Source organism: Chinchilla lanigera, unplaced genomic scaffold (genome assembly GCF_000276665.1).
Source record: "Chinchilla lanigera isolate Chin_1 unplaced genomic scaffold, ChiLan1.0 scaffold00104, whole genome shotgun sequence".
In the NCBI taxonomy this organism is placed as follows: domain Eukaryota; kingdom Metazoa; phylum Chordata; class Mammalia; order Rodentia; family Chinchillidae; genus Chinchilla; species Chinchilla lanigera.
Window position 1 is genome coordinate 2,894,448 of NW_004955505.1, and position 27,045 is coordinate 2,921,492.

At 43.5% G+C, this 27,045-nt stretch overlaps 1 protein-coding gene across 1 annotated transcript in view; it reads left to right on the forward strand.

Moving 5' to 3' along the window:
* Pkp2 (plakophilin 2) overlaps positions 1 to 27,045 on the forward strand; it is a gene marked incomplete in the record, with an annotated part of 81,299 nt that overhangs the window by 16,447 nt on the left and 37,807 nt on the right. The window contains 1 exon segment of the mRNA XM_013505957.1: positions 7,702 to 7,837. Coding sequence (XP_013361411.1) covers positions 7,702 to 7,837 — 136 coding nt within the window.

The window sequence follows — 27,045 nt, forward strand, 5'->3', positions numbered from 1 at the left end:
GGCAGCTTCAGTCACCCTTCTCTTCCAAGCTCTGTGTTCCTGGGGAGCCCCAGCCCCTCACAGGTGTCTTCTTGATTCCTGGAGTTGGTCTTCAGCCCTATCTTCCACCTCGACTCTGGGCCGTATGTGTATTTAGCAATGTCTTGGACACCCCAAGGTTTAGCATAACCTAAACGAAATCTGTCTTGGTTCCTGTCCATCCCCTTGCATCCCGCCCACTGCAAGCCAGGAAGCCACTCCTCCTGCGCCCTCCAGTCGCTGAGCCTTATCTTCCCTCCGTGCCTCAGTTCTGCCTTCTCTCCGCGTTTTGTAGGTCTCTCTGCCCTGGCCCTGCTCAGAACTGTGCTCCAGGGCTGTCAGAATGAGCTTCCCAAGTCGCCGCTTCTGTTCCCCGATTTGTGACCCTCCTGGGTCCCACCAAGTGTTCCTGCTTGTTAGCACGGCAGACAAGACCTGTCACCTGTCTCCTCCCCTGCTTCCCACTGCAGGCTCTGTTCTCTCCGCTCCTGTCACCGCCGTCCCCACCACCCGGGCCGCTCCCAGCCTCCTCTGCTTCCCGCACTGAAGGACACAGCATTCGTCTCTCCCTGCCCTACTCGCCTTTCCTTCACGCTGTCCCCTCAACTCCAGCTCTTTCCCTTTGCCCTCCGCTTCTTCCGGCTCCGCTACTTCTGTGTTTAGCTCAAGCACCACCATGTTCCTGAGCACAGCCGGGACATCTCCATCAGAGCGGGTGTTATGGTTATTCATTTACTTACCTTTTATCCCTAGACTTTGAGCTTCTCACCTGTATTCTACCTTTATATTCTCCGAACCACCCAGCAGAGGCAGATCCGTGCTAGGCACTGTCTAAATGTACGTGAAAGAATGAAGGAATCAAAGAAGGGGAAGATGGAATATAAATTCTTTACTTACCACCATGGGGGGTTTGTGTTCTCACGTTCTAGAAGTAAACATACTATTTTGGATTGTGTGAATGGGCAAGGGAAGCTTTATTAGAATATTTAACCATGCTGCAAAGAGTAGAAGGAACGCCGGGGTCAAGACATTTTAAACACTAAACAATCGTCCTGAGATTCCCCAAGTTCCAGACGCTACAGATCAGAAAACTTAGTGCTTCCCTGTGATTTCCGAAGGGAAAGTTTGGGGTTTTGTTCTTTTCTTTCATCCTCTTTTTACTACTGGAAGTTTGCAGCGCGCAGTGATTGCATTCTCTGTGGGGGCTGGTGCGTGCACGTAATCTTAAGGTATTATGTACTCCCTTCCCTTCCCCTTTCTTCCTTTCTTCCATCTCTCAGTTGTATGGTTTCTTTTTCTGTTTTGTTCTGTGGCTTTTTGCATCTTTTTTTGATTAGATTTCATTGGTACATTTTAGATACACATAATGACCACGTTCATCATAGAGAATCTGTACCTGTACATGCTGTAACTTGGGTTTTTTCCCATTCTCCTACTGTCCCTTTAACCCCTCTTCTCCTCCCCGTTTGCAAAAGCTCCATTTCCATGTTTTCCTTCTTTTCTCATTTTCTTTATTTTTCCCTTCTTTCCTTTCTCCCTCCCCTTTCGCTCGTTCCCCTCCCCATTTGAACATTTTCTTCCTATTGGTCCTATGGTTTCTAAAGGGAAAATTTTGCATTCTATAAGAAAGGAGAGCCGAAGGAAGTTGCTATAGTGAGGAAAATACACGAAACTTACCTGAGGTGGTGCAGGTGCTGCCTGACTCTGCCTTTCCTCTGGTGCGGGCGCCCGGCTCATGCGTATCCAAAACGCCTGCCTCGCGGCCACCCTGCACTCCTGCCCCGTGCAAACCGCGGGGGGCCCTTGACTTACAAACCCAATTCGTTCCCAAGGGCGGGTTGTAACGCACGTTCTCAGCGGAAGGCTCAGGCTTCTCTACGCAGCCTTCAAAGTCTCTCTCCTGTGTACGGCAGATCTCAGTGTCCCGAGAGGACACTGGCCCCTGGATTTCTCAGTGAACCCCATGCAGGAAAGGGTGCTGCAGTGTTCCCTCCAGAACTCTTTAAGGGTTAAATCTGTATCTGAGACCATCTGGCAGCACAAGCGGCCAGCATTCAGTTCAGAACTCAAGACTTTGCTCATAAGTTAACACTAAAATTCCGGTCATAATCCAAGTTGTTGGTGGGCCAGCCCAGGCATACGTTGAGGGTCCGCTGGTCTGGCTCCTGTTTTGTGGACTCAGCTTTTTTCTGCTAGCACAGTTCCCCTCCCTAGGAGGTGTTCTGTCCTAGGTGTGGAACATTCTGTGGAATTGCTAGACAGAGTGTAAACCTATGGGAAGACATAAGTTAGCACACCGTGGGTCTTCCCAGAAGAAGACAGGCCAGACAGAGTTGAAACCATGACTAAAAGAGAGACGTCATTGCCTGTTCTAAATCACACTGATGAGCCCAGCATGGGGTCGCATGTCTGTAATCTCAGCACTCTGGGAGGCTGAAGCAGGAGGGTTGTAAGTTTAACAGCCTAGGGAACTCAGTAACCTAGTGAAACCCTGGCTCAAAGTGAAGAAAAGAGCTGGAGATATAGCTCAGTGAGAAGGTCCTGATTGAATCCCAGCACTGGGGGTGGGTAGGGAGCCAGCGAGGTATGCCTTGGGGACTGGAGACGCAGCAAACCGACAGTGGCTTCTCCCAGCGCACCCAGCACTCCCAGAGGCACCTCAGGGATGAAAACTGAGTGACATACATGAAGGTTGAGGAGAGGCTCTGAGCAAAGGGAGGTAGGACCTGTCGTGACGAGGGCCACGTGGGACACTCTGGTGTCTGCAGCTCTCCGGGGCCAGCCGGGGGAGACCGACCAGCAGCACGGGTTTTCAGCAGGACCGCACAGGTTTGTGAAGTGCAGCAGGCAGAGCAGAGCGTGGTTCACCCTCCCTTTCCTCCCCACCTTTTTTTTAACAGAAGAAAATTACAGATTTTTTTTTAAAAAAACATATACAAGACAGTCTACAAGAAAAAAGGAAGAGCAAAGGCCAATAGGCCAAAAGCTTACGCACCTTATTTGGTGGTGGTGGTGCTGGTGCTGGGGATTGAACCCAGGACCTTCACGAGAGCTACATCCCTAGGTCCTTATTATCTTTGAGGTAGGATCTGCAGGGATAGTGTGTACCACTGCTCCTTTCAACACAAAGAATGATGAATTCTGCAGATGCAAAAAGACTGAGGGGTTTAGGCGAGGAGTGGGAAATACATGGGGAGACCAATACAGGTGTTGCTTCAGTAGGTTTCGTCATGCAGATGACGTCAGCCTCACTTCCGGTCTCTGCTGCTAAGTGTTCTTCCCTGTGTGGGGCAGGGAGGGCACCTTTCTGATTCAGAGTTCAGAACGTGCTTTTAGGTAAAAAGGACAGATCAGAGACTCCATTCTTATCTGCTGTTTTTCAAGTGCCTTCAATTCTGGATAATCAATGGGCCAACGTGTAGCAGACCAACCCAGAGAGCTACACTGCAGGGCCCAGTCCCTACCCCAGACACCACCTGCACCCGCCTACCCTTTCCAGCTTTCTCCAGCCGAGCATGCTTACAGGGACGTAGTTCTGTTATTCAGGTCTCCTCCCCGTAGGGGTGAGGATGAATGACAAAGAGACACATAGTTTGGTACACGGGCAACCAAGGGGCTCTGGCCTCTCCTGAGGAGCCACGGGTCTCTGGCTGGTGCTACTTTAATTCACTCAGACAGGGTACAAACACTTAAAGTAACACAGGCTTCATCTGCCCTCCAGTATCCCTTAGTGCACGCTCAGGTGTGAACTTCATCGCAGCTGTCCTGGCTTTTCTCTGGAACCTGCAGGGGCCATCATCCTCCACGTGGCCTTGCTCCTTTGTGCCCGCAGAGGCGTCCTGTCAGGCCTCGGTCCCTTAACTGGTCTCCCACTTCGAAGCCGCATGGTGGAGGTGGCCCATCCTGAAACCTTTCAGCCCTCTGCTCCCGTTTATGATCCCGTAATCTGTCCATTGTGAACCACCTGGAGTTGTAGTTAACCACCTCGGAGTCCTAATTAATAATTTACAAAGGCTGGTAGCCTAACCGGGGATTCCCTGTTGTTTGCTGTCCTGAAGGTCTTTAGTTTCACTCACTCTCGGAACAGGGCAGAGACAGCAGCGTGGGTGGGGGTGGGGGCTAAGGTCCCCGTGTCCTCTTCATCCCCAGCTGCTGGATTGCTCAGGCCTCTGTCAACTACATCTTACTTTCCAGGCCAGTTCAGGGCTTTCTTGGCTCAGCTACAACTTGCAGAACCTGCAGAGCTGTCGCCTTGCTTCTAGAAATGCACGCGCTCTGAGCAGCGCTCTGGTCCCCCTTGACAGGCAGGGGCAGTGCATTACCCAAATGGGAGCTGTCCGCTCAGGATCTGAGGTCAGCTTGTCCTTCGGAGGTGTAGCCTTATTCCAGTATCAGGAGATCCAGCCTGGGCGGGGCTGGCTTCTAGACAGGCTGTTGTCTGTCTACACAGGGCTGCACAGACACGCAAATTACTCCCTACCCATGTGTTTCATAGTCCAGCCAGTGATATCTAACATGCTTCCTCTTCCTTGTTTTTCATTTACACTGACATTTTAAAAGGTGTGCAAGCGCATGCACACTGCAGATCAAACCCAGGGCATCATGCTTGCTAAGCAGGCGCTCTATCACTGAGCTATTACGACAGCCCCTGACATAGATATCATCCTACTACATTATCTAATGTTGAAAAGGCTGCTCCTAGGTGTCACTTCAAAGTCCCCTTGTCCAGCAGACATGGGCCCAGGAAACAACTGTTGTTCGGATCCCCCATCTGTCACTTCCACTCCATCCTTCAGGCTACATTTCTGCAGGGTTCAAGAAGTATAAGTGGGTAGGAAGGAAGGAAGAAAAGAAAGGGAAAAATGGAGGAAGAGACAGAAAAATGGATGCAGGGGCAGGGATAGCTCTAGGAGAACGGAGGTAGAAAAGATTTTACGGAAGTGATGGTATTCAAATGGAGTCTGGATGCCTGGATGAGAATTGGGTAGGACGCACTCCCTAGCACAAAGATGGTCGCTTGATAGAAGGCACAGATGCGAAGTCTGCTGTGGTTGAGTGCGGGTTTGTAGGCGTAAGAGGTGAGAGGATGCAGGAAATGGAGGCAGACTGGGCCAGAGTGTGTGCCAGCTGATGGAGCTGGACTTTATACACAGTAATAACCCAGAAAACGGACCCCCTGGCTGCTGTGGAAAACCCGGCTGAGGAAGTTTCACTTAGTTTAGGAATTATTTTTAGTGCCAAAGTGAAGGAGCGTGCCATCCACTGGGAGTGAATTTGGAGCTTATTGGTGAGTCATGTTCAGGAAAATAAAGGATTCATGTAACTGAAGTATTTGTGGGTGCTGAAGATGGGAAGTTGAAACATTTCTGAATCATTTCTGGCTCTTGGAGATGGATTAATGTTCAATCTTTTGTTTAAAAGGCTGCATTAAATAGAATGCCATTCTTACATCACACGTGACCTATCAGCTGTTTAAATGCCTGAGGAACAGAGTCAAGCCTTAGGACTGACATTGGGCATGAGAATTTTAAGATGTTTAGTATCTCTGCGAAGATACTGGAGTCCATGAGCTTAAAGGATTTTCATCTCTTTAAAAAGCGTGTTCGTATTACATAAAAGCAACTCAAATTCTAACATGAATAAGTACTGTATGTAGTTTTCGTTTTTGTTTGTTTGGTTTCTATATTTTGTTTTTTTGAGAAGGGGTCTCCCTGTATAGTTCGGGTTAGCCTCAAACTCACTGCAGTTCCTCCTGCCTCAGCCTCCTGAGTGCTGGGGTTACAGGCGTGTGCCACCACACCCTGCTCACTTTCAATACCTCACACTCATGTTCTGTGTGCAGAACTTGTGTTTCAGAAGCAGTGGGTCTGGCTGTAGCCATGAAGCCCGTCTTTGACCCTCACCACCCTACACCCCACTCACACTTCTCTCCCAGCACTGCACATGCTCGCGCTGCACACGGCTGTGTAGCTATGTGGAAGCGAGTTTGCTCCCTGTACTTGCTAGCAGGTACTGATGTCTTTCGTGTCCCTTCCCCTGGAATGGTCAGATGTCCCCCCTCTGATGCCAGCCAAGGGTCCTCAGTTACTGTGAAGTCATTTCTTTAGCCGTGACTCTAAGATGTCACCGTCCTGGGCTGGGATGTCCAAGCCAGGGCTTACAGAAGGTCTAACTTGGCCATGTCCATAGAGACAATAGACTGCCTGGCCCAGTCACCTCCAGGGTGGAAACAGGGGAGGAAAAACAGTTCCTTGAGGCATCTGGGAGCTACTCTATGCATAGCACAGTGCCGTCTGTCCTGTGTGACTAAGGCCCTGTGTCCCACTCCACCACACCCGTCCACCACCTGCAGTTCATGAAGGGCAGAGCCTGCCACCGTGCTCCGCAGCTCCTCCTCCAAGTGGCTCGCCAAATAGTTACCGGGTTCTGCGTTGCTTTCCTGTCTTTCTAGTTGGATTCCAGGTTCTTGTTGTCTGGAACAAAGAATTGAATGAAACGAGCAAAAAGCAGTGGCAAAGTTTACTTGAAAAAGTAAATGTGAAGAGTTGTGGGGAAACTGGCCCTGCAGAGCAAGCTTGGGCCAAGTAAAAGAGGAAAAAGCAAGATAAAAGTACACCCTGGAGAAAGCAGGGTGAGCTATGGAGAGGAAAGCCACAGTGAAAGCTCTTCTTCACATCTGTGGCCTTGCACGTTGTTCAAATCCTGAGGAAACCTGCGAGAACGTCTACATCCAGGCCCTGAGAGGCGGTGCTGGGATCCCGCAATTTAGGTTGACATCAAGTCCAGGATCCGGTTGAAAACCTGCTGGAGTTCTCAGGAGAAGTCTATGTGCAGGGCTCTGGGAACTGTTCTGTGCTTGTGTCTGGGATCTTGAAGCTAACAGGTCACGCATGTTTCCCCAGCCAGCTTTGCCGCACCCTAATCTCCTGTATCACTACCAGGACTGGCATAAACTGAGTGTCGCTGTGATGGCAATGCAAATGGTAACAGAACTGCATTAAATGGTTTAATAAAAATGCTATTGCATTGACTTGTTACTTTCCTAATTCATTCATCAGCCTTTTTTTTTTTAGTTACTGAAGATTGAACCCAGGGCCTTTGCACTGAGCTGTATCCCCAGCCACAGGGTCTCCCTAAATTATTATATTGTGCAGGCTGGGCTCAGCCCTGCCTCAGCCTCACAGAGTGCTGAGATGTGTCACCACATCTGGCTCAGCGTGGTTTACTTTAACAAAATAGAGCTCAGTTTTTCTGGCTTTCACTATTTACGCACTATGACATGCATTTTAGAATGCAAATATTAAAAGGTTCTGAGCATCTTGAGTAACAACCTAATGCTCTTTGAGAGGGGATGTTTGTACTATAGGTGTGACATTGCCAGGGTAGAAATAATTTTTAATTTCTGTGAGCAAATTTCTTTTCAATTCCATCTAAATAGTCTTACTGCATCTTTAAAAAAAAATTTTTAAGTGTGATTCTCATGCTATATGTGTTTGTCTTAAAAAGAGCTCCACTTTTCTTGCTGTGTTGTGAGTGCCTTAAAGGCATCTTCAGAGCTCAGCACCTCCGCCTTCTGGCTGAAGAACAGCCAGGGCTGGACTGTGCTAGGTGCTGCCCGGGACTGGCAGGGGCAGGCCAGAGGGTGCTGTGTGGAGCCTGGCTGACCTGTGCCTGTCTGTCTAGGGGCGCGGACATGGAGATGACCCTGGAGCGAGCCGTGAGCCTGCTGGACGCGGACCACACACCGCCAGCCCGGGTGGCAGCCGCGGCCACCTTCATCCAGCACGAGAGCTTCCAGAAGGCCGAGGCCCGCAGGAGGGTGCGTACCTGAGCGCTGTGCGGTGCAGCCCCGCGTGCCGACGCCAGTCATTCATTTAAGTCTTTGAAACTCTTTGTGGAGGTCTGGTTTGGTTTGGTTTGGTTTTTTAATGTAAAAGGAGACACTCATCCCACAAAATCCTTCGTGCAGTTTGGAAATGTAGAAAGTAAGTTCCCAAAGGAGCCTCCCTCCGCCAACTGCAGTCTCCTCTCTGAGAGAGGCAGAGAGAGATTTGAGCTATTATTTTCTATATTTTAAAAATGTATTAAATATAAGCTATAGTTTACAACTGTTTTCATTCAGCTGTTTCATGACATACTGCAATAATCGGTGAAGTTGCATACGTATTATCTATCATCTTTCAGTAATTCCCTAAGTGTTCCTGTAGGACAGATCCTAGAGGTGGAGCCAATAATCACTGCATATCTGTTTTAAAAAGTGGTGTACTGGGACAGGAATGTTCAGTAAAAAGGAGCCCCAACTCCAGACTTCAGCCTCCCCTCCTCTTCCTCTCCCCAGTTTGGGGGTGTCTCTCCTGAGACACTGTGCATGCAGAATCAGTCTTTAGCAGGGGTTGGCCACATAACCTTTTCTGTTCCACTTAAAATCACAAATGGCAGGGTACTATATTTCCTTTTCAGTTAACACTGTATCTTAGAAATGTTCGTATATAAGCCCTTCCTCATTCGCTAAACCTGCTATATTGATATCTGTTATCTAAATGTACTTGTGTGTTTTGTTTTTATGGTACTTGGGATCAAACACAGGGCCTCACATGCTAGGCAAGTGCTGTGCTCTGAGGTATACCCCCAGCCCTAAATGTACTTACTTTGTGGGTTCACTTTGAAACAATTTTACTGAAGTACAGTTTGATAAAGTTTTGAGATGTGTTTTAACATTATGAACCCATAATCACAGTCAGGATGAGCGTATCCATTGCTCTAGCATGGCCTAGTTGGACTGTCACACAACCCAGGGAGGAGCACTTGCTAGGCGCGTGCGGGCCCTGGGCTCCACCCCAGCACCTTCTGTTGTACCCCAGCAATCTATTTATCCTACTCTGACAGTCAGCATCCATCCCCAAAGATAGCCTGCTTGCCATGATTGTAGATGAGAGTGGCTTTTCTAAAATTCTGTGTCAATGGAATTTTATTGCATATATGCCTTTTTGGCCTGGATGATTTTGTTGGCTTGTCCCTTGAGCTTCATCCTTGTGATATGTATCAAAACTTTGGGCTACTATAGTAAAGCTGCTAGGGACATTTTGTCCAGGTATTCACACAGACAGATGCTCCCATTTCTCTTGAGCGGCTCCGTAGGAATGCAATGACTGGGTGACATGGTCGCTGTGAGTTTGAGAAACGATTTTACAAAGTAGCTGTGCACGTGTGCGCTCCCCTGAGCAGTGTGCAAGAGCTCCAGTCCCTGCGCATCTTAACACTAGTGGTTGTTTCATTGCGGTTTTTTTTTTTTTTTTTGGTTTTTCTCCGGTACCGGGAACCGAACTCACGACCTTGCACTTGCCAGGCAGGCGCTTTTGCCGCTGATCATTGCGGTTTTAATATATATTTTACCAGTCATTAGCGAAGTTGAATATTTTTCTATCCGCGTATCTTCTTTGGGGAAATTTGTTTGGCTCTTGTGCCCATTTATTAATTTCTTTTCTTATTGAATTTCTTTTTTGGGGCTAGGAATCAAACCTAGGTTCTCAAGCAAGTTAGGCAAGCACTGTACCACTGAGATCTATCCCCAGCCCTGCCTCAATTTTGAAAGTTCTTTTTTGTTTTGTTTTGGTTTTTGTTTTTTTGAGACAGGTATCACTATGTAGTTTAGGGCTGGCCTTGAACTCACTATGTGTCCAGGCTGGTCCCAAACTTGCAGCAATCTTCTTGCCTCAGCCTTCCAAATTCTGAGATTATAGACATGCACTACCACACTCACCTGGAAGTTCTTTGTATATTACAAACTTTCTTCCAGACCTATGATTTGGAAATACTTTTTTCCAGTTATGCTTTGTTTTTTTTTTGTTTTTTTGGGGGGAGGGGGTTTTCTCCAGTACTGGGAATCGAACTCACAACCTTGCACTTGCCAGGCAGGCGCTGTGCCACTGAGCTAAATCCCCAGCCCCTCCAGTTATGCTTTGTTGTTCAGTCTCTTAATATTTTTTTCCCTTTAATAGATTTCAATTTCTCAATTTTTTTCTTTATACAGTAGATCATGCTTTTCATGATATCTCTAAGAAATCTTTCCCTACTACAAGACTAGAAAATAGTCTCATATTTTCTTCCACAGTTTTATTAAATGTTAGATTTTATAGTTAGTCTTTTGTCGTTTTGGCTAGTCTAGGTCTTTTGCATTTCCTATCTATTTATTTCGAGCCAGGATCTCACTGTGCAGTTCAGGCTGGCCTTGAACTCACAGTGACCCTCCTACCTTAACCTCCTGAGTGCTGGAATTACAGCCGTGTGCCACCACGCCCAGCTATGCATTTCCATTTCAGTTTTACAATCTGCTCATCAGTTTCTTTTTTAAAAAAAGAAAACACCTACTAGAATTTTGTTTGAGATTGCATTGAATCTAAAGATAGATATGGTGAGTTGACATCTCAATAATACTGAATTTTCTGACACATCAACATGGTGCATCTTACCATTTATTTAGGTCTTTAATTTTTGTCAGAAATGTTTTTTGTGAGGCCGCAGATATAGCTCCACAGCACAGTGCCTGCCTGCAAGCACAAACCCCTGAGTTTGATTCCTGATACCAAAAATAAAAAGAGAGACACAAGATAACTAGATACACAAGACTGAGTAAAAACTACAAAAATAGTTTTCTTTCTTTTTTTTTTTTTTTTTTTTTTGGTGCTGGGACTCAAAGTCAGGGCCTTGGCCTTGCCAGGCAGGCACTGTGCCACTGAGCTTTATCTCTGGCCCTCTTGTATCACATTTATCCTTAAGGTTATTATATCTCTGGATAATTTGATCAATGGTACTGCATTATATTACAGTTTTTATTATGCAAACATATAAGTGATTTTTGTATATTGATCTTCCACCTTAAGATATTATTAATTATGGTAGCATTTTTGAAGATTCTGTCAGATTTTCTACATAGAATCTTCCTTCCCAACTGGATGTCTGTCTGTCTACTTACTTTCTTTCCCTCTTTCTTTCTCCTCGTTTGGGTAACACCTCCCCTACAATCTTGAAAAGAACTGCTAAAAGTGGGTATATTGTTCTATTCCTGGTCGTACAGGAAAAATAGTCTTTTCCCATAAAATATGATGCTACTTATAATGAGCACAGCAAAGAACTTTTCTTTTACTCTTAGTTTAATGGAGTTGTTTTTTTAGTTAGGAATGGGTATTGATTTTTGTTCTGTGCTCTTTAGGAATTTACTAAAATATATATCTATGGTTTTTAATTTAAATTTTATTATGAAGGTAAATTACCTTTCCGTTTTTGTTTTTGTTTCTTTGCAGTACTGGGGACTGAACCCAGGGCCTTTGCACTGAGCTATTTCCCTAGCCTTTTTCCTATTTTTTATTTTGCAACAGTGTGTCATTAAGTCACTAAGTTGTCCAGGTTAAGCTCAAACTCATAATCTTCCTGCCTCAGCCTCCCAGAGTGCTGGGATTATAGGCATGTTCCACCACTCCTGTCTCTGATTGATTTAAAAATGTTATCCCATTCCTGGTACAAACCCACTTGGTTATGAAGTACTGTCACATTTTGTATGTTTTATTAGACTTGCTAAATTTTTAAGAACTTTTACATATATTTGTAGAAGATATGATCTGTAATTTTCTTTCTGTTATACCACTCTGTCGGATTTTGGGTTGAGAGTGCTCTAACCCTCACAGAATGAACCGTAAGATATTCCATGATCCTCAGCTCGCCACAAGAGTTTGGTCAGAATTAGTATTATTCCTTTCTTAAATGTTCGGTAGAACTCACCAGTGAAACCACCTGGACTGAAGATTTCTTTGTAAAGCCTCAAAACTTCAGATCCAGCTTCTTTAATTGTCACAGGACTCTTTGGGCTGCCTGTTTCTTCCAAAGCGAGCTCTGCTAGCTGTGTCTCTTCAGAGGGTTTGTCCGCGTCCTCTCAGCGGTCCTGGTGCCCTTCGTTTCTTAGTGCAGATGCGTCCGCTGCCATTTCTCTCTTCCTGAACAATCTCCTTCAGCATCTAAAGAGTGCAGGTCTGCTGGTCAGTTTTGGTTTGTTGTAAAGATAGTGTCATCTTGGCTTTTGAACGATATTTTTGGTCGGCTGTAGAGCCTCACTTAAGTTGACGATTTTGTACATTGTCAGTATTAAACGCGCCTGCCCTGGTGTCCTCTCACTTGCGTGCTTAGACAGGACATCCACTGCTGTCCTTGTCCTTCTGCATCTGGTATAGTACGTCTCCTGCAACACCTCCAGCTACTTTCAAGATCCGGTCACAGGGTGCCTTGCGCCCTGACTAATTTTCTTAACGTTTCTTGTGCTCAGGGGTTCATTGAGCTTCTTAAATTTGTGAATTTACAACTTTGTATCAGTTTTAGGAATTTTTCAACCGTAAGTGCTTTTTTTCCCTCTCTTCCTTCGTTGGAGCTATAATGACATGTTAGGCTGCTTGAAGTTGTGGGACAGCTTAACATCCTGTTCTTTTTCTTTTCTTTTTTCTGTGCTTCCTTTGGGATAAGTGTAATTGCTGTGCTTTAAATTTGCTCATCTTTTCTTCTGCAATTGTGTTCAGTGTATTTTTTATTTCACACACTGTAATCTTCATCTCTAGAACTTGCATTTGATTTTTGTATCTTCTGTTTATACGTTCAAGTCTTGTCATTACTGAAGGTGTTTGGACACATGGAAGACAGTTAAAATCACTACTTTAATGTCCTCGCCTGCTTATTCTAAAATCTGTGTCCATTCTGGGTGGGTTTTGATTATTTTCTCTCCATATCATGGGTCATATTTTTCTTTGCACACTTGGCAATTTCTCGCTTTTTGCTCGCTCACTCATTTGCTTTCTTTTCTTCCTTCTCTTTTTTTCCTTTCTTCAGGACTGAAGATTGAACCCAGGGTATTCCTGCACTGAGGTATACTCCAGCCCTTTTAAATTTTATTCTAACACAGGCTTTGCTAAGTTGCCTGGGCAGGCCTTGAACTTACAAACCTCCTGCCTCAGCCTCCCAAGTAGATGGGATTACAGGCAGGCCCCACCATGCCTGGCTGCCTGGCAATTTTCTTAATTGTGCGCTAGACACTATGAATTTCTTCTTGTTGGATGCTGGTTATTTTTATAGTTCTGTAAATATGGGTGAACTTTGTACTTGGATGCATTTACTATGTTACTCGGAAGCAGTCTGATTTTCTTCAAATCCTGTTGGTTTGAATCATTCTCACTTCTGTCCCACTGAGAATCCTGCCTACTACACCATGCATGGGATGTTTTTCTGGCTGGCTCATGAAGTTACTCTTCCCGGCCCTGGGTAAACCAAGGAGCTGTTCTTCTAAATCCTTCGGGTGGGTCACTGCCCTGCCCTCAGCCAGTTTCTGTACATAGCTCCCTTGGTTCCCACTCCGCTGGAGACCGGCGGGGCGCCTCCCGCGGGAGATCTCAGGACTTCTCTTTCCCTGCCGCTCTTTTCTCTGGGTGTTCAGTGCTGCGATTCCTGGTCCTCTGGTCTGTAGACCGAGTCCTTTCTCTGTACCTCTGCTTGTCAGATTTTCCCACACCTCATCCCCCATGGCCTGAGAACTTGCTTGAGGTAGTTCTTTGAGGCAATGAGAAGGATCGTCTTGCTTGTTTTCTGTCTTGGGATTGCTTCCATTCTTTACTCAGTTTCTGTAAACCCTGTATGTTTTGTCTGGAATTTGTTTTGTTTTGTTTTGTTTTTTTGAGACAGGGTCTCACATTGTAGTCCAGGCTGGTCTTGAACTCACTCTGTAACTCAGGCTGGCATCAGACTTACGACAGTCCTCCTGCCTCAGCCTCCTAGTGCTCGGATTACAGGTGTGCACCACCGTGCCTGGTTTGTCTGATTTTTTAATTGTTTCCGAAGGGAGGTAAATTGAGTCCTTACTATTGATGCATTTTAATAACTCCTTGATGAATCCTCCCAAAACTTGTACAGATTTACCCTCCCGCCAAGGGTATCAAGGGCCCATTTTCAATACCATTCACTACCACACATACCAAATTTTTGTTTTGGGGGGCTGGGGATTTAGCTCAGCGGCAAAAGCGCCTGCCTGGCAAGCGCAAGGTCGTGAGTTCGGTTCCCGGTACCGGAGAAAAACCAAAAAAAAAGACATATACAAATTTTTGTTTTGGTGTTTGTTAATCTGATAAGCAAAGACAAGTACCTTATAGAATAAAATCTTATTTTCTGAAATCAAGAGTACAGTTTATCAATTAATGAAATAAAGTTACAGGTAAAAATCTTCTTTAAAATTACGCACGCACACTTTTATAGTTCGGCATTGTCTTCCCTGCATACACTGTGCCCGTTGTCATCTGCCCTTGGTTTCTCTACAGTGGAAAGAGAATTTAACAGTGCTAATTCACTTCAATTCAAATCCTTCTTGAATTTTTCTCTTCTCCTAATATTTTACATAATTTTATCCACAACTGATTACAGAGATTTCTGAATCTCTTTGCTTTCATCTAGTATTTTTAAAATATTCCAAGCACTTTGCAGAGAAACAGAACCCTTTTCATACTTACATTTCATCCACATACAAAAGCAGGTAAATAAATTACAAAACAACAGATACAGTTGACTGTAAAACATTGGGAAGCAAACCTCAGTTGCTCTTGTGAACATGTAACTCAACTGATAAAATGGGAGTATAGGGGCCATATAGAGGAGCTGTCTTGGCTACTTTTCTTCCTGATGGGACAAAATACCTGACACCAGTTAAAGGAGGAGAGGTTTATTTTGGCTCGCAGTTTGTGGAGGTTCCAGTCCATAGTCGGCTGGCTCCAAGGCAGAGGGCATCACAGAGGAGAAACAGTCCATGTTGCGGCAGGCAGGAAGCAGCAAGCACTGAAGCAAGCCTCCCTCTCCCTTACATCTCATCCAGGCTACAAGCCTATAGGGTGGTGCCTCCCACACTGAGCTGCGCCTTCCCACTATCCACACCTATGCTAAACCAATGAATGAACTCATTTAGTACCCAACACCCTGAATCCCAGTGTCACACAGCCTAGATCCAGCTGGCTCTGAAAAGCCCCATCTATGAGAACATGAGGCTTCAGGTTGACATCTAGATATAAGCCATAACAATAGCTCTGTAGAAAAGGCATTTCTTCGGCTCTCACACCACAGCAGTCAACACAGAGGACTGTGACTTTAAAGGCATAGGTCTCTCCCAGCCTGCAGCCAGTTCTGTGGGCAGATACAGTTGGGGGTCTTCTAGTTCAGTTCAGTTCCAGCACTGTCTACATGGAGATAGCATTGAACTCTGCTGCCCAGTCCCCCAGATTGTCCCTCTCTTGAAGCCAGCTGCAAGCCACAGGGCATTTGCTTGTGCTTCTGTGACTGACTGAGTACCTGGGTTCTCTCAGCAACTTTGCCCACTTCTGTTAATTTGCTACTGTAGCTCACATACTCAGGGCAACACCCCAGTTTACACTAAAGGTGGTTGAGAGGATACCGATGAAGAGAGACGTCAGGCAAAGTGTGTGAGAAAGGCACGCACAGCTTCCATGGCCGCCTCTTGGTACCGCAAGGAGTCTCTCCGTGGTAGGCTACCTGGAAGCTCTCCACCTTCTGCCCTTCTAGTGTCTGCAGAGACTTACACAGGCGTCATTGGCCATCAGTAATCTGCTTAAGCTGTAGCCCCTCTGCCCTCCCAGCAGGGACGGGGGTCACAGCGCCTTACCCATGTGGTCCTGCTCCTGTGACCACCCGCATCCTGAAAGTGAGGCTGCTGGCCATCCGTCAACTCATTAGCATCCAAAAAGTCACTTACAATTTGGGAGGATCCAGAGACTTCTGGAGTTAAGCCAGCATCAGAGACAAAGGCCAGCACAGGTGTGTGTTTCACAGTACCCCAGTAGCCTGCTGAGCTCGGTAGTACTCAGAAAAGCAGTAGTTGGTGGGGTGCGGGGTGTTACCCGCCACTTAGTTTCATAGGCTCAGGTTTGTTTGCTCACCGCTGAGCAAATCAAAGGAGGCCTTGTTTGGGGTAAAAAACAAAAAGAAAAAAGTTATATTCAAAGCTGAGGATACAGGAGGGGCCCACATGCCTCAGATCACTCTTTCCTTGTTCACAGGTGGACAGGGTCTTTTCTAGCAAGGAACAGAGGGGAGGGAGCACAGCTCAGATCTGCACGCTTTGTACCGCTTCTAGCCTCCTGCACCCTCTTGGGGCTGGCATCTGTATATTCCCTCACTTCCGGGGGGCTGAGGAAAGGCGGGGGAGGGGGAGTTGTCCTGTGCTCAGCAGGAGGAAGTTAGGAGAACTTGCTTACCTCTAAAGAAAGAAATCCAACTTGTAAAGTTCCATTTTGCAGTGTGTTCGCAGTTCCCTTGCTTGTTTCCACCCTCAGGGTGAGGGCCGCGAGGTGCCCCCGCATCTGGCTGTCTCTCCGTGTGGGATCGGCACGCAGAGTCCGTCCCCAGTAGCTAGAACACAAGCAAGGGAAAAGCCAGATGCTTGAGCCGGAAGAAGAGTCACTAAAAATTGTGACGTAAAAAACAAAAGAAAGCAAAGGTCAGGAGATTTCTAAACCATTACCCCCGCTTCGAGGGCTTTTTTACCTTGAGGAAATCATGCATAAGAACCCTCTTTTGTAACGTCCGCAGCTCTGAGTACTTTGGTAGGACTGACACACAGGGGCCTCTTTGATGCGCACACTGCTGAAGGTACGGTCCGTTGATGCACCGTCGGCAGCCTAGTGCGTCCTTGCCAAGGTAGCTTTTCCCAATGGTCATCAGAACGTGTCCTGTGCTGAGGGGATGTGACAGACGATTAGAGTCAGGGTCACAGAAACTCTCCTTGCCAAGCATGGGCAATAATAGAGACTCAGAAAGAGTGGCCCGTGGACTATTTCTCTAGAGTCCATTGTCAAGTCCAATCCTCTTTTGCAATTTGCACCTACAACATCAAAACTTTGACAAGCAATACTTACAAAGGTTACAGACAGACAGACATAAAACAAGCCAAAAAGAGCAAAACAAGTCTAGTCTGGACAGTAAACTTGGACTAAGAATAGTGACCAAGTTAATTAAAGAAACCCAATATTTCTGTGAAGCAAGTTCTGCCTGAAAGGTATACCCAGCAAACATGTAGGAGTCCCCTCCTCTTGTAAACCAACATGAACTACTGTTTGGAAGAAAGCACACAGTTTACGAAGGCCAAGACCAAGAATTACAGGTTAGTAACACTTAGGATTTCTTCGATACACATGCAGACGTGCGTACATTTTTGTACACAGTGTACAAATATTAATGTCTGTCTTACTAAGAGCATAATGATATAGGGGAAAGAAACTCCCAACCTGCTAGATATCTAGGACGAGTTTGTGTTCTCTAAAATCGAAGCATGAATTTTAGGAGCAATGGAGGTTAAGAGCAGAATATATTTATCGGAGGAAAGAAAGTTTCTGTCTAAGAGAGCGAGAGAAGAGGTCCTGAGTGGGTTGCCGAGGACCCTGCCTTTTCTAGGGATTTTTATAGAGCAAACCCAGGAGGTGAAGCGGGTCCAAGGGGGGGCAAAATGGCATGAAGTGGAACAAAACTATGGTCAACCAATAAGATGATGAGCATACTTGCTCAGGTAAAATTGATTAAATCAGGATCAAATGGGGCAGTGAGTCACATAGCAAGCAGACATGGATACAGAACAGAAGCTTTTCCTGTAGAGGGCTGACTTAGTGACTCTTTCTAGCTTTCTCAAAGTGATAGATACCTATTTAGAATATCAATCCCTAATGTTTGCCTTTAGGGAAGTATGTGGGTACATTTGTTTCATCTTTTGTTTTGAGGTCTCACCAACAGCAGGATGCCTGTCTCCCCCGCAGTGGCAGGGCATCTGGTCTTCTGCACTGGCTCCTTGGAGGGTCCAGCCCTGTCTGACTGCCTGTAATATTTTATCTAACTTAGTTGCCTAAAATAATAACATTTTTTAGCAAGACTGTCTCTAACTCCCAAGAAGAACATGGCTTTTGCCCATTATATGAGTATAAGCAATGCACGTGGTAACAGTTTAGCAAAACAATTTAGTTACTTTTACAGCATATTAAAACAATCACAGCTGCATTATACCAGGACAGTTAAATTCTTAACAATAGGGGAAAATAACAAAATAGTAGTTTATATAGCCAGAACTATAAAATGAAAACATATCTAAGTAAATACGAACTTCCTAAGGCTTAATTTTCCTAAACATTTAATCCTAACGAGACAGTAAAGAACACAAGAAATTTTTTTGACAAATTTAAACCTCATGTTTTACAGTTGTTTGTATAAATTTTATTAAGAACAGATCAGTAGCCTAATCCTTATTATTTTAGTTGGTTTTGGTTTTTTTCCGGTACCGGGAACCGAACTCACTACCTTGCGCTTGCCAGGCAAGCGCTTTGCCGCTGAGCTAAATCCCCAGCCCCTTATTATTTTAAACAAAGACGCTAACATTATCCCTGTGGATAACATTTCTAATTCTTTTAAAAATATTTTTAGAATAAAATGTCTCTAATTAGAAGTCATTTACTCAGAAGTTGTACTGTTAATAACAAAAACATAACTTTTACATTGTTATAAAATTATGTCACCTCACACACAGTTATTAGTGGTTTTTAAATTCATGTTATTAACTCAAAGTTGTGTCCCAAACTGTGTCATATTCAGATGTAAGCAAGTTAATAGCTGTGACTTTATGTGTTCTGTTAATAGTTTGTTTCTGTGGCCTAACGTACATCAGAGAAGAACAAGCAGAGTACTCGAGGTGAAAAAGCCCAACATCTTCGTTTCTGAACCTGGGGAGGCTTTTCTGTTAAAAATAAGTGACTGTAAAAACGCTATTTTAGGGGCTGGGGATTTAGCTCAGCGGCACAGTGCCTGCCTGGCAAGTGCGAGGTCATGAGTTCGATTACCGGTACCAGAAAAAAATCAAAACAAAACAAAACAAAAAAAACATATTTTAAATACTTAATTTAAGCAAATGCTAGCCAGTAAAATAATAGCAGTTTATCTATTACAGAGACCCAAACAAACATTTTAGCATCTCTTAAAACTACTAGCATTAAGCCACAGAAACAAACCAACGAACAGCTGTTAACCGTTCATAGATAGCAAAAGTACTTCTTACTTTTATTTATGTTTTATTGTTTTAATTAAGTTTATTGGTACATTTTAGATATACATAATGATCATATTCATCATAGGGAATTTGTACTTGAACATGATATATTTTGATTGCAAAAGTACTTTGTAAACCAACTGTTAATAGAATATTAAATGATTTCTGCTTATATAAATTATTAACTTTAGAATATCTTAAAATACATTTAACTTGATCTGTAGTTTGACAAAAGGCTCTATTTTTAGATATTATCCCTCTACTATAATTATTCTGAAATGCTTAAAGAAACAGATTCTTTTGATGTTATATCTGTGTTAAAATGATAGGTAGGCAGACAATCTACGAAATATATTTAATAGACTCAAATACATTATCATTTAAATTTTTAAGAAGCAAATACAGAAGTTATACATAGCAAATATCTTTAATATTTTAACTTAATTATAAATAACTCAGATATTTTACTTAGATAGCCATCTGATTTTTAACGATTAGCTCTGCATTGTACACAAAATGTATAACATTGGACAAATACAAGTTAATATCCCAAAATAGGTTGGTTGAGTAGTTGGTTGGTTTTTAGCTGAGGAAAAATAACTTAAAAGTTCTAACTAATAACTGAAAATTACATCTACATGTGCTACAGTAGAATGCTATTTTTAAAACCTTTGAAAGGTTTCCTGGGGCTTTTGCATTTGAATATTTACATTGACCCCAGTGAATTATTTTTTAACCAAATCTCATATAACCAAAAGCAAATACCCTACATAATATGCACATAAGTGAATATGCACTTGGAAGACCATCAAGGAACTTTACCAGTCGTGAGCTTTTAAAATGCCAGTGCTCAGATGACCTAGAAAGATCCACAAACAAAGGAAGAAATACTGCCCGGTATTGGTGATTCCTGGCTTGTCATTCCAGAGTTGAGGAAGTTATTACCCACGTGAACATGGACCCAGCTCTATCAGGAAATCAGAAAGAATGCACAGCAAGGCTGGACAGTGTTTATTACTCAGACACAAGGTAATGCATGAGGCAAACTGTCTTCTCCTGTGTATAGACTCAGTAAGGAAGTTCTCAAGTAAACCTTTATCAGATAACATCTGATAAACAGAAACCTTTCCATTGCTCCCAGTTCTTTACTAGGAGCTATGTGGGGTAGGATGTCTGTTCTCCAACTGGACTTCCATTGAGTGGAATAACCAAGTAGAAGCTGCCAGATTTATAAACTACCCTTGCTCAAGAAAGCCGTCCTTAGAGATTCTAGAAAATAAAACGACCCCAAAAGTGATTCAGTCATGACAAAGAGACCACCATGGAGATAAGACCTGTCACCTTTACCTGCTACTCACTGAAACTGACTTGAGGGGGCGGGGATAGAGCTCAGCGGCACAAGTGCCTTCCTAGCAAGTGCAAGGTCCTGAGTTCGATTCTCCCCAAAATAATAATAATAATAATAATTAATAATAATAATTATAATAAACTGACTTGTGAGGTATTTTTCCCCTCTTGGGACAGTCAGGAACTTAACAGCTATAAACTATTACTCTTTTAACCAATATTTGACAGTGAAATACTGTCTCCTAGGATCCCTGCTGCTAATACTAGTAATAGCCTTTACATTGACAGTTGCTACATAATATTTTTGAGGAGTTAATAACTTAAACTTTTAAATAAAAGAATGCCCAGTGAGTGCTATAGTACTATGTTATACTGCATATACGTATACATAGTGCTATGCTATAGTACTATGCTATAGGACTATGCCACATTTTCTCAGGAATCAACCTATTCGTGATCCCCAAGACTCCTAACGAATTTCAAAATTTAATTACGGTCCCTTCATCCTCTTTAATCCCCCTTATAACCTTTGTGAAATTGAAATTACTCTTCCAAAAGTCAAACCCTAAAATATAATTCTGACTGGCCAACACAGGCAAAATGCATGTTAACAGTTTTGAGGACATCTATGTTACATCTTTCAAAACATCTTCTTAAGTCAGATGAACAAAAAAGCATTTGATTTTATGCTAAATTACTGAGTACTCTTATTTTTAAATTAATCTGGTACCATCTAAATGATACAGAAACACAAGTATATACATAGACATTCCACATAATACACACGCACACCACACACAAAACAGACTTAAATTTGTCATTTACCAGCTTTTTAAATTACACTATTCGGATGGCTTAATCCTAAATTTGAATATCTGAAGGTAGGATTTCTTATAGTAGCCAGGTGAGAAATATACATCTCAAAGGAGATTGTTTGCCCTGTAATCTGAATTTGAATTTCCTGCGTTTTTTTTTTTTTTTTTTTTTAGCCTTATCTCCTTATAGGTTTTGTTACAGAAAACAGACCAAACACAGGAGAAACAGCACCAAGGTTTAGGAGGCAGTTTATTTACGCCTGTGGGCTTGACTGGGTTCTCTCCCAAAGAGTCTGCCCCGCTGGGCAGGGTTTTTGGAATTTTTTAGGGAGGGCAAGCAGGGAGGTAAAAAGGCAGATTTGACATGTTATGGTTGGAGGGTTGGGTGACATCATGGGTTGTTAAGGGAGCTTAAACACCTCAAGTTACATTGCAAGGCCATCAGTTAAACAAGCATGAGTTACACAAAGGAAGAAGTATCCCGTTATATTTGAAGTTACATTGCAAGGCCATCAGTTATACAAAGGCAGTAAAGACAGGAAGGAAGGAGTGTTCTGTTATCGTGTTTGCCGGACATGTCCACTTGGTCTTGGTGGGCATCCCGGGCAGACTTTCATTTAAAATTTTTAACTTCCCCCTTCATTTTTAGTCAATGTAAAAGCTCTCACTCTAGGTGTGAAGACATTTTTCACTGTACTAACATTTATACACAGCTGGTCAGAAGTCTACACAGCATATCTGGCTCTATTGCTCAAGGCCTCTAGTAGGGAAAAAAGAAACCTAACTACTCCCCACCAAGAAAAACACAAAGGCAAGCCATCTGTAGGCAGATTTCCCCATTTTTCTAGTTAAGGAATTGTGGTCACAGGAGACAGAAATCAATGCCCAGCAAAGAAGTTTTGACAAATACTTTGAAGCACAACTGGTTCAGGATGAACCAAGGACTGTTAGCCACAACGGGAAAATGTAAACCCCAGGAAGCAGCTCACCAGCGTTAGCCAAGTAGCTGCACGGCCAGTGGCACACAGGGCTCTGGCCTGTGCTCACTGCTAATTCAGAAAAGGGCGGGGAAGGCAGCTGTGGATGTTATCCTGGCAACTCGTTGCACAAAATCAGAGCGTGCTTTCAGTTATACAAGCCATGCCGTATCTGAATAGAATCACCTTGTTGTAAGTCACAGGTAATTAAAACTTTTCTAGGGGGCTACAAGGTAGTGCAAGCACTTTTCTTCCTGAGCCGCTTACAGCAGAGCTCCTCAGACACCCCACCAGTGCGTCTATCCTCTTAAAATGATTTCATCCGAACTTTTTTTGACAAATGAAGAACCTTGAAATCTATACTGGTTCACAAAGAAGCCTCAGAACAGCTTGAAGCCCCATATGGCTTGCATAATTCCAGAAGGTACTGAAACTCTGCTACCCATCCCAGAATAAAGGTGGTTATAGAGGAGAAAAATAAAAGAAACAAAAGCAAACCAAAACAGACGAGTACTCCAAACCAACCAATGCCCGGAAGTTGTTTCTCCCACGGAATCTCTTTGCACATCAGCCAGTACCGCAGAATGACCTGCAGTAGGTCCACATGGTGACAGATACGAAGGTCCTTACCTCACCCAAATGGCACTGCTGATCAGTCAGTGCCTGCAAATGACCTGCTGTCACTTGGGGTCAGAGATGGCCCCAAACTGTGAAGGTCCTCATCTCACTGCCAAAAAACGTAAGAGAAAGTCCAAGTTGTAGAGACGGTGGGTTCCTGGAGTGCATTTTCAGCAGGAAATCAGGGAGGAGCACATCAGCTCCCAATTTTTTCCATTTGCCAATAATGTGTTTATAGGCTGCTAAAGCCACAAATGATAAAGAAGGGAAGCTGCTAGTCCCCAGCAGCTGCAGAACGCCCCGTGAGTCCCGACCATGGGTTCAGCTGGCCATGATGAGTCAGTTCCTTTTCCCAAGTGCCTGCTGGGATACGTGCCTTTCACAAGCCAGGACTTACCTCTTGGCTGGCTCGCCAAAACTGTTACCAGACACTCAGCTTCATCGACCCAGGAGTATTTGTTTACTGTAGACCAAATCAAAGGTCCTCATATATTTTGGTTTAAAAAAAAAAAAGGAAAAAGGATTTGTTCTGAGCTAGCTCCATGGAGATGGAGGGGGCCGTTTTCCCCAAATGAACACCTCCTCGTGGACAGGTGGGCAAGGGTCTTTTACAGTAGGGAGCAGAGAGTGGAGGGAGCACAGAGAAACCGTGCAAATTCCATGCGTGCTTTATCGCTTCCATCCATCTTCAGCTCCTCTTTCTTATGGAAAGAAAGCTGGGCTCTAGCCTGCTGGGGCCAGTATCTACATATTGTCACATCTTTTAGGCTGAGGAGAGGGTGGCGGGTATTGGTTATGTGCTTAGTAGGAGAAAGTTTGGAGAAATTGCTTATCTCTAAAAGAAAAAAAAAAATCTGTTTTTTTTTTTTTTTTTTTGGTACTAGGAGTTGAACTCAGGACCTTGCGCTTGCCAGGCAGGCACTCGTGCCGCTGAGCTACATCCCTGGTCCGTAAAAGTCTGATTTTTAAAGTTCCATTTTGCAGTGCTGGTTCCAGGAGGGGAATGTGGTTGATCCTACATATCACTTAAGTGAAGATCACACAAAAGAGCTTCTACTGATGTTTTTCCTTCAGGGTTCTTTAATTAATCATGAAGCTGAGTACCTTTAAGTATACGTTTTGATCTTCGTCGATCCTCGTATTTGTTCCATTGTTGTCTTTTCTAACCTGTTGTTTATTTTTTTCTACTGAAGTTTTGTTGTTTCTTTGCCTATCACTGGCACATTAATCCACTGTGATATGACAACTATTTCTTCCTGCTTTTGTTATTATATTTACATTCTTACAAAGTTAGGTTTGTCACTATTTTTCTTCAGGGCATCTGTATATTAGATACTGTTTTAAACAACATGTCCTTCAATCTAGATTATTCTTTCAAAAGCTATGTAATTATTGAATATTTCTCACTGACTGTACCTATGTGTTTGTTCTATGGGAGGAACAATTAAGGATTTTAAAAGATGCTATAGTGAATCATTAGAATTGGGCTAAAAATTGGTCCTTTTATGGATAGATAAATGTTTAAATCTGTTTCTATTCCAAGTTTTTAGAATTTGGCCATTCTTACACATGTTTTCATCTTTAATATAAAGTTACTTTAATTTTTCTTTTGTTACCTAAGTTGAGTTACATTTCCACTACATTTTAAATTACTAATTTGATTATAAATATATAGTAGTATTATATATTATAATATGATGCTTACATATGTAATATATACAAAATATATATAATATAATAATATGCTTCCATATAGGGTTAAATCTGTGCTTGTCTTAACTTTATTTATTATCTTGTGGAATTAGAGACTGAACCCAGGGCCTTCACACTAAACTGCTCTAATTTAACAGTTCTAATTTTAGTCTTTTTAAATTTTGAGATAAGATTTTGCTTAGTCACTTAAATTGCCCCAGTTGGGCTCAAATTTATGACCTTCTTGTTTCTTCCTCCCAGAGGCTGCACCCCCATGCCCAGCCCTTCTTTTTTTTTTTTTTTTGTTTTTTTGAGATAGGGTTTCATTATGCAGTTCAGGCTGGCCTTGAGCTCACTCTGTAGCCCAGGCTGGCCTCAAACTCACAGTGATCCTCCCGCCTCAGCCTCCCAAGTGCTGGGATTATAGGCATGTGCCACTACACCCAGCCTCCAGCTCTATTTTTAATTTTCCAACCATTAACTCTTACAGAGCAGTAAAGGCAGAAAAGAGGCTGGTTTCTGTGAATAATAAAATATGAAAGTTATCTTCAGAGCTAAAAATGAATGTACTTAAAGACCAGTGGCAACTTTTCAGTCCTTACTGTACCTGATTAGGACTGAGCATTTGACTCCGCCCATCCTTTCTCCTTTTGAAGCCCTTTCCTTTGTTTCACAGTCTTCTCGGTTGTTTTTCCATCTCTCTGGCTCCTCCCAGGTTCCTCTGTGGGCCACCTCGTCTGCTACTTGTGCCTCAACTATTCACGCTCCCTAGATGTTTTCCTGGCCTTTTCTTATCCGACCTCCCCGCTCCTCCGGCTTCCTCTGTGACCTAGGTACTGATAACTCATGGTCTCCAGCCGATAGCTCTCCCCTGGGGTCAACCCCACATGCCCACCTTTTCCTGGGCATCTCCACTAGACTCAGCACGGCCTTACACGAATGAACACATTACCTTCTTTTGCTTTTTTTCTCTCTACTCTCCATCCCCCCTAAACTTGTTCCCGCAGAGTTGTAAGGGAAGACTGCTAGTCATCTGAGCACAGGCTTTCCGGAGTCTCTCAGAGGTGGGAATCCCACAGCATAATTACCCTGAGTGACCTCAGGCAAGATCTTCTACCTCTGCGAGCCTCGGCTTCCTTAGCTATCAAGTGGAAATAATTGTACCTCTACCAAGAGTCATCAAGAGAAAACAATCATAGAATAGTGTGTTACCTACCAGATGTAATGACTCAGAATACGTTAAAGGGTGAATATCTCCAACCCAAAATACTTGGGAGCAGAAGTTTTTTAGAGTTTGGAATTTTTTTTCAGACTTTGGAACATTTACATATAGACATAAGGTACCTTGGGGTTGCAACCTGGCTCTAAGCACAGAACTCATGTATGTTTCATACACCCCTGGTATACATAGCCTCCAGGTAATCTGTACAATATTTTTTGGTATTTTGGTGCATGAAACAAAGCATTGTGGTGTGGAATTTTCTACTTGCGGCATCATGGCAGTGCTGAAAGCACGCTGGACTTCGGAGTGTTTCAGATTCTGTATTTTGGATTAGAGATGCTCAAAATGCAGTTCTTTTTTCTATGAATAGTAGTTCATTCAGGTAGTCTGGCCCTAGAACGGGAACAGTCTTTGAACCTTCAGCTTTGGTTACCGCCATATACACTCAGTCTTCAAAGTCCTACGAAAGCTGCTCCTAAAAGTGTCCTGAATCTGCAGACATCTTTGTTCCCTCTTCAGCGCTGCTGTCCGTCCTTGTCACCGTCATCTGTTAGTCTGGCTGCCCCGCCCATGAACATCCCTGCCTCCGTCCTTTCCCCTCCTGACCCAGTCCCGTCCAGCACAGGAGGACCTCTCTAGTAACTACTCCTCTGGCCTGCAAGTTAAAAGGCAAATCTCTTCATTCAATCTGTAAGACTCTTTTAAAAATACTTTTGTTTCCATGCCTACTTCTGGCTTTAGAACTGAAGCGTAGCGACTGCCAGTATGTTTTGCAAAATGTTACTATAAAACTAATTCAAGTTTAGTAAAAGAAATTTGAGAAATTATGATACAAAAAAAGCATACCTACAGACCCACCATTGTCCTTATTTTATCCTCTCATTTTTAATTCATATATTTACACATCCTCAATCAAGTTGAATTTGTAGCTTTGTTTGTTGGGATTTTAAAAAACTTTTAATCTGGGTGTATTGTCCATGCCTGTAATCCTAGCACTTGGGAGTACCCAGAGTTAAAGGCAAAAAAAAAAAAAAATTAAAGCTAATTCTTAAACCAGGAATAAATGCATCCTTGTTTATAATAGCAGAGCCTGTTCATGACTTATATGTGTATCACTTCTCCCAAATCCCCTCGTCTCATTTCCTTTACCCCTGTGTTTATGAGCGGAAATGCAAGTATGTTTTACTCCACTTTTAAAATAGCATAATCATTATCTCTACCAGAGATAATCATTATCTCATGACA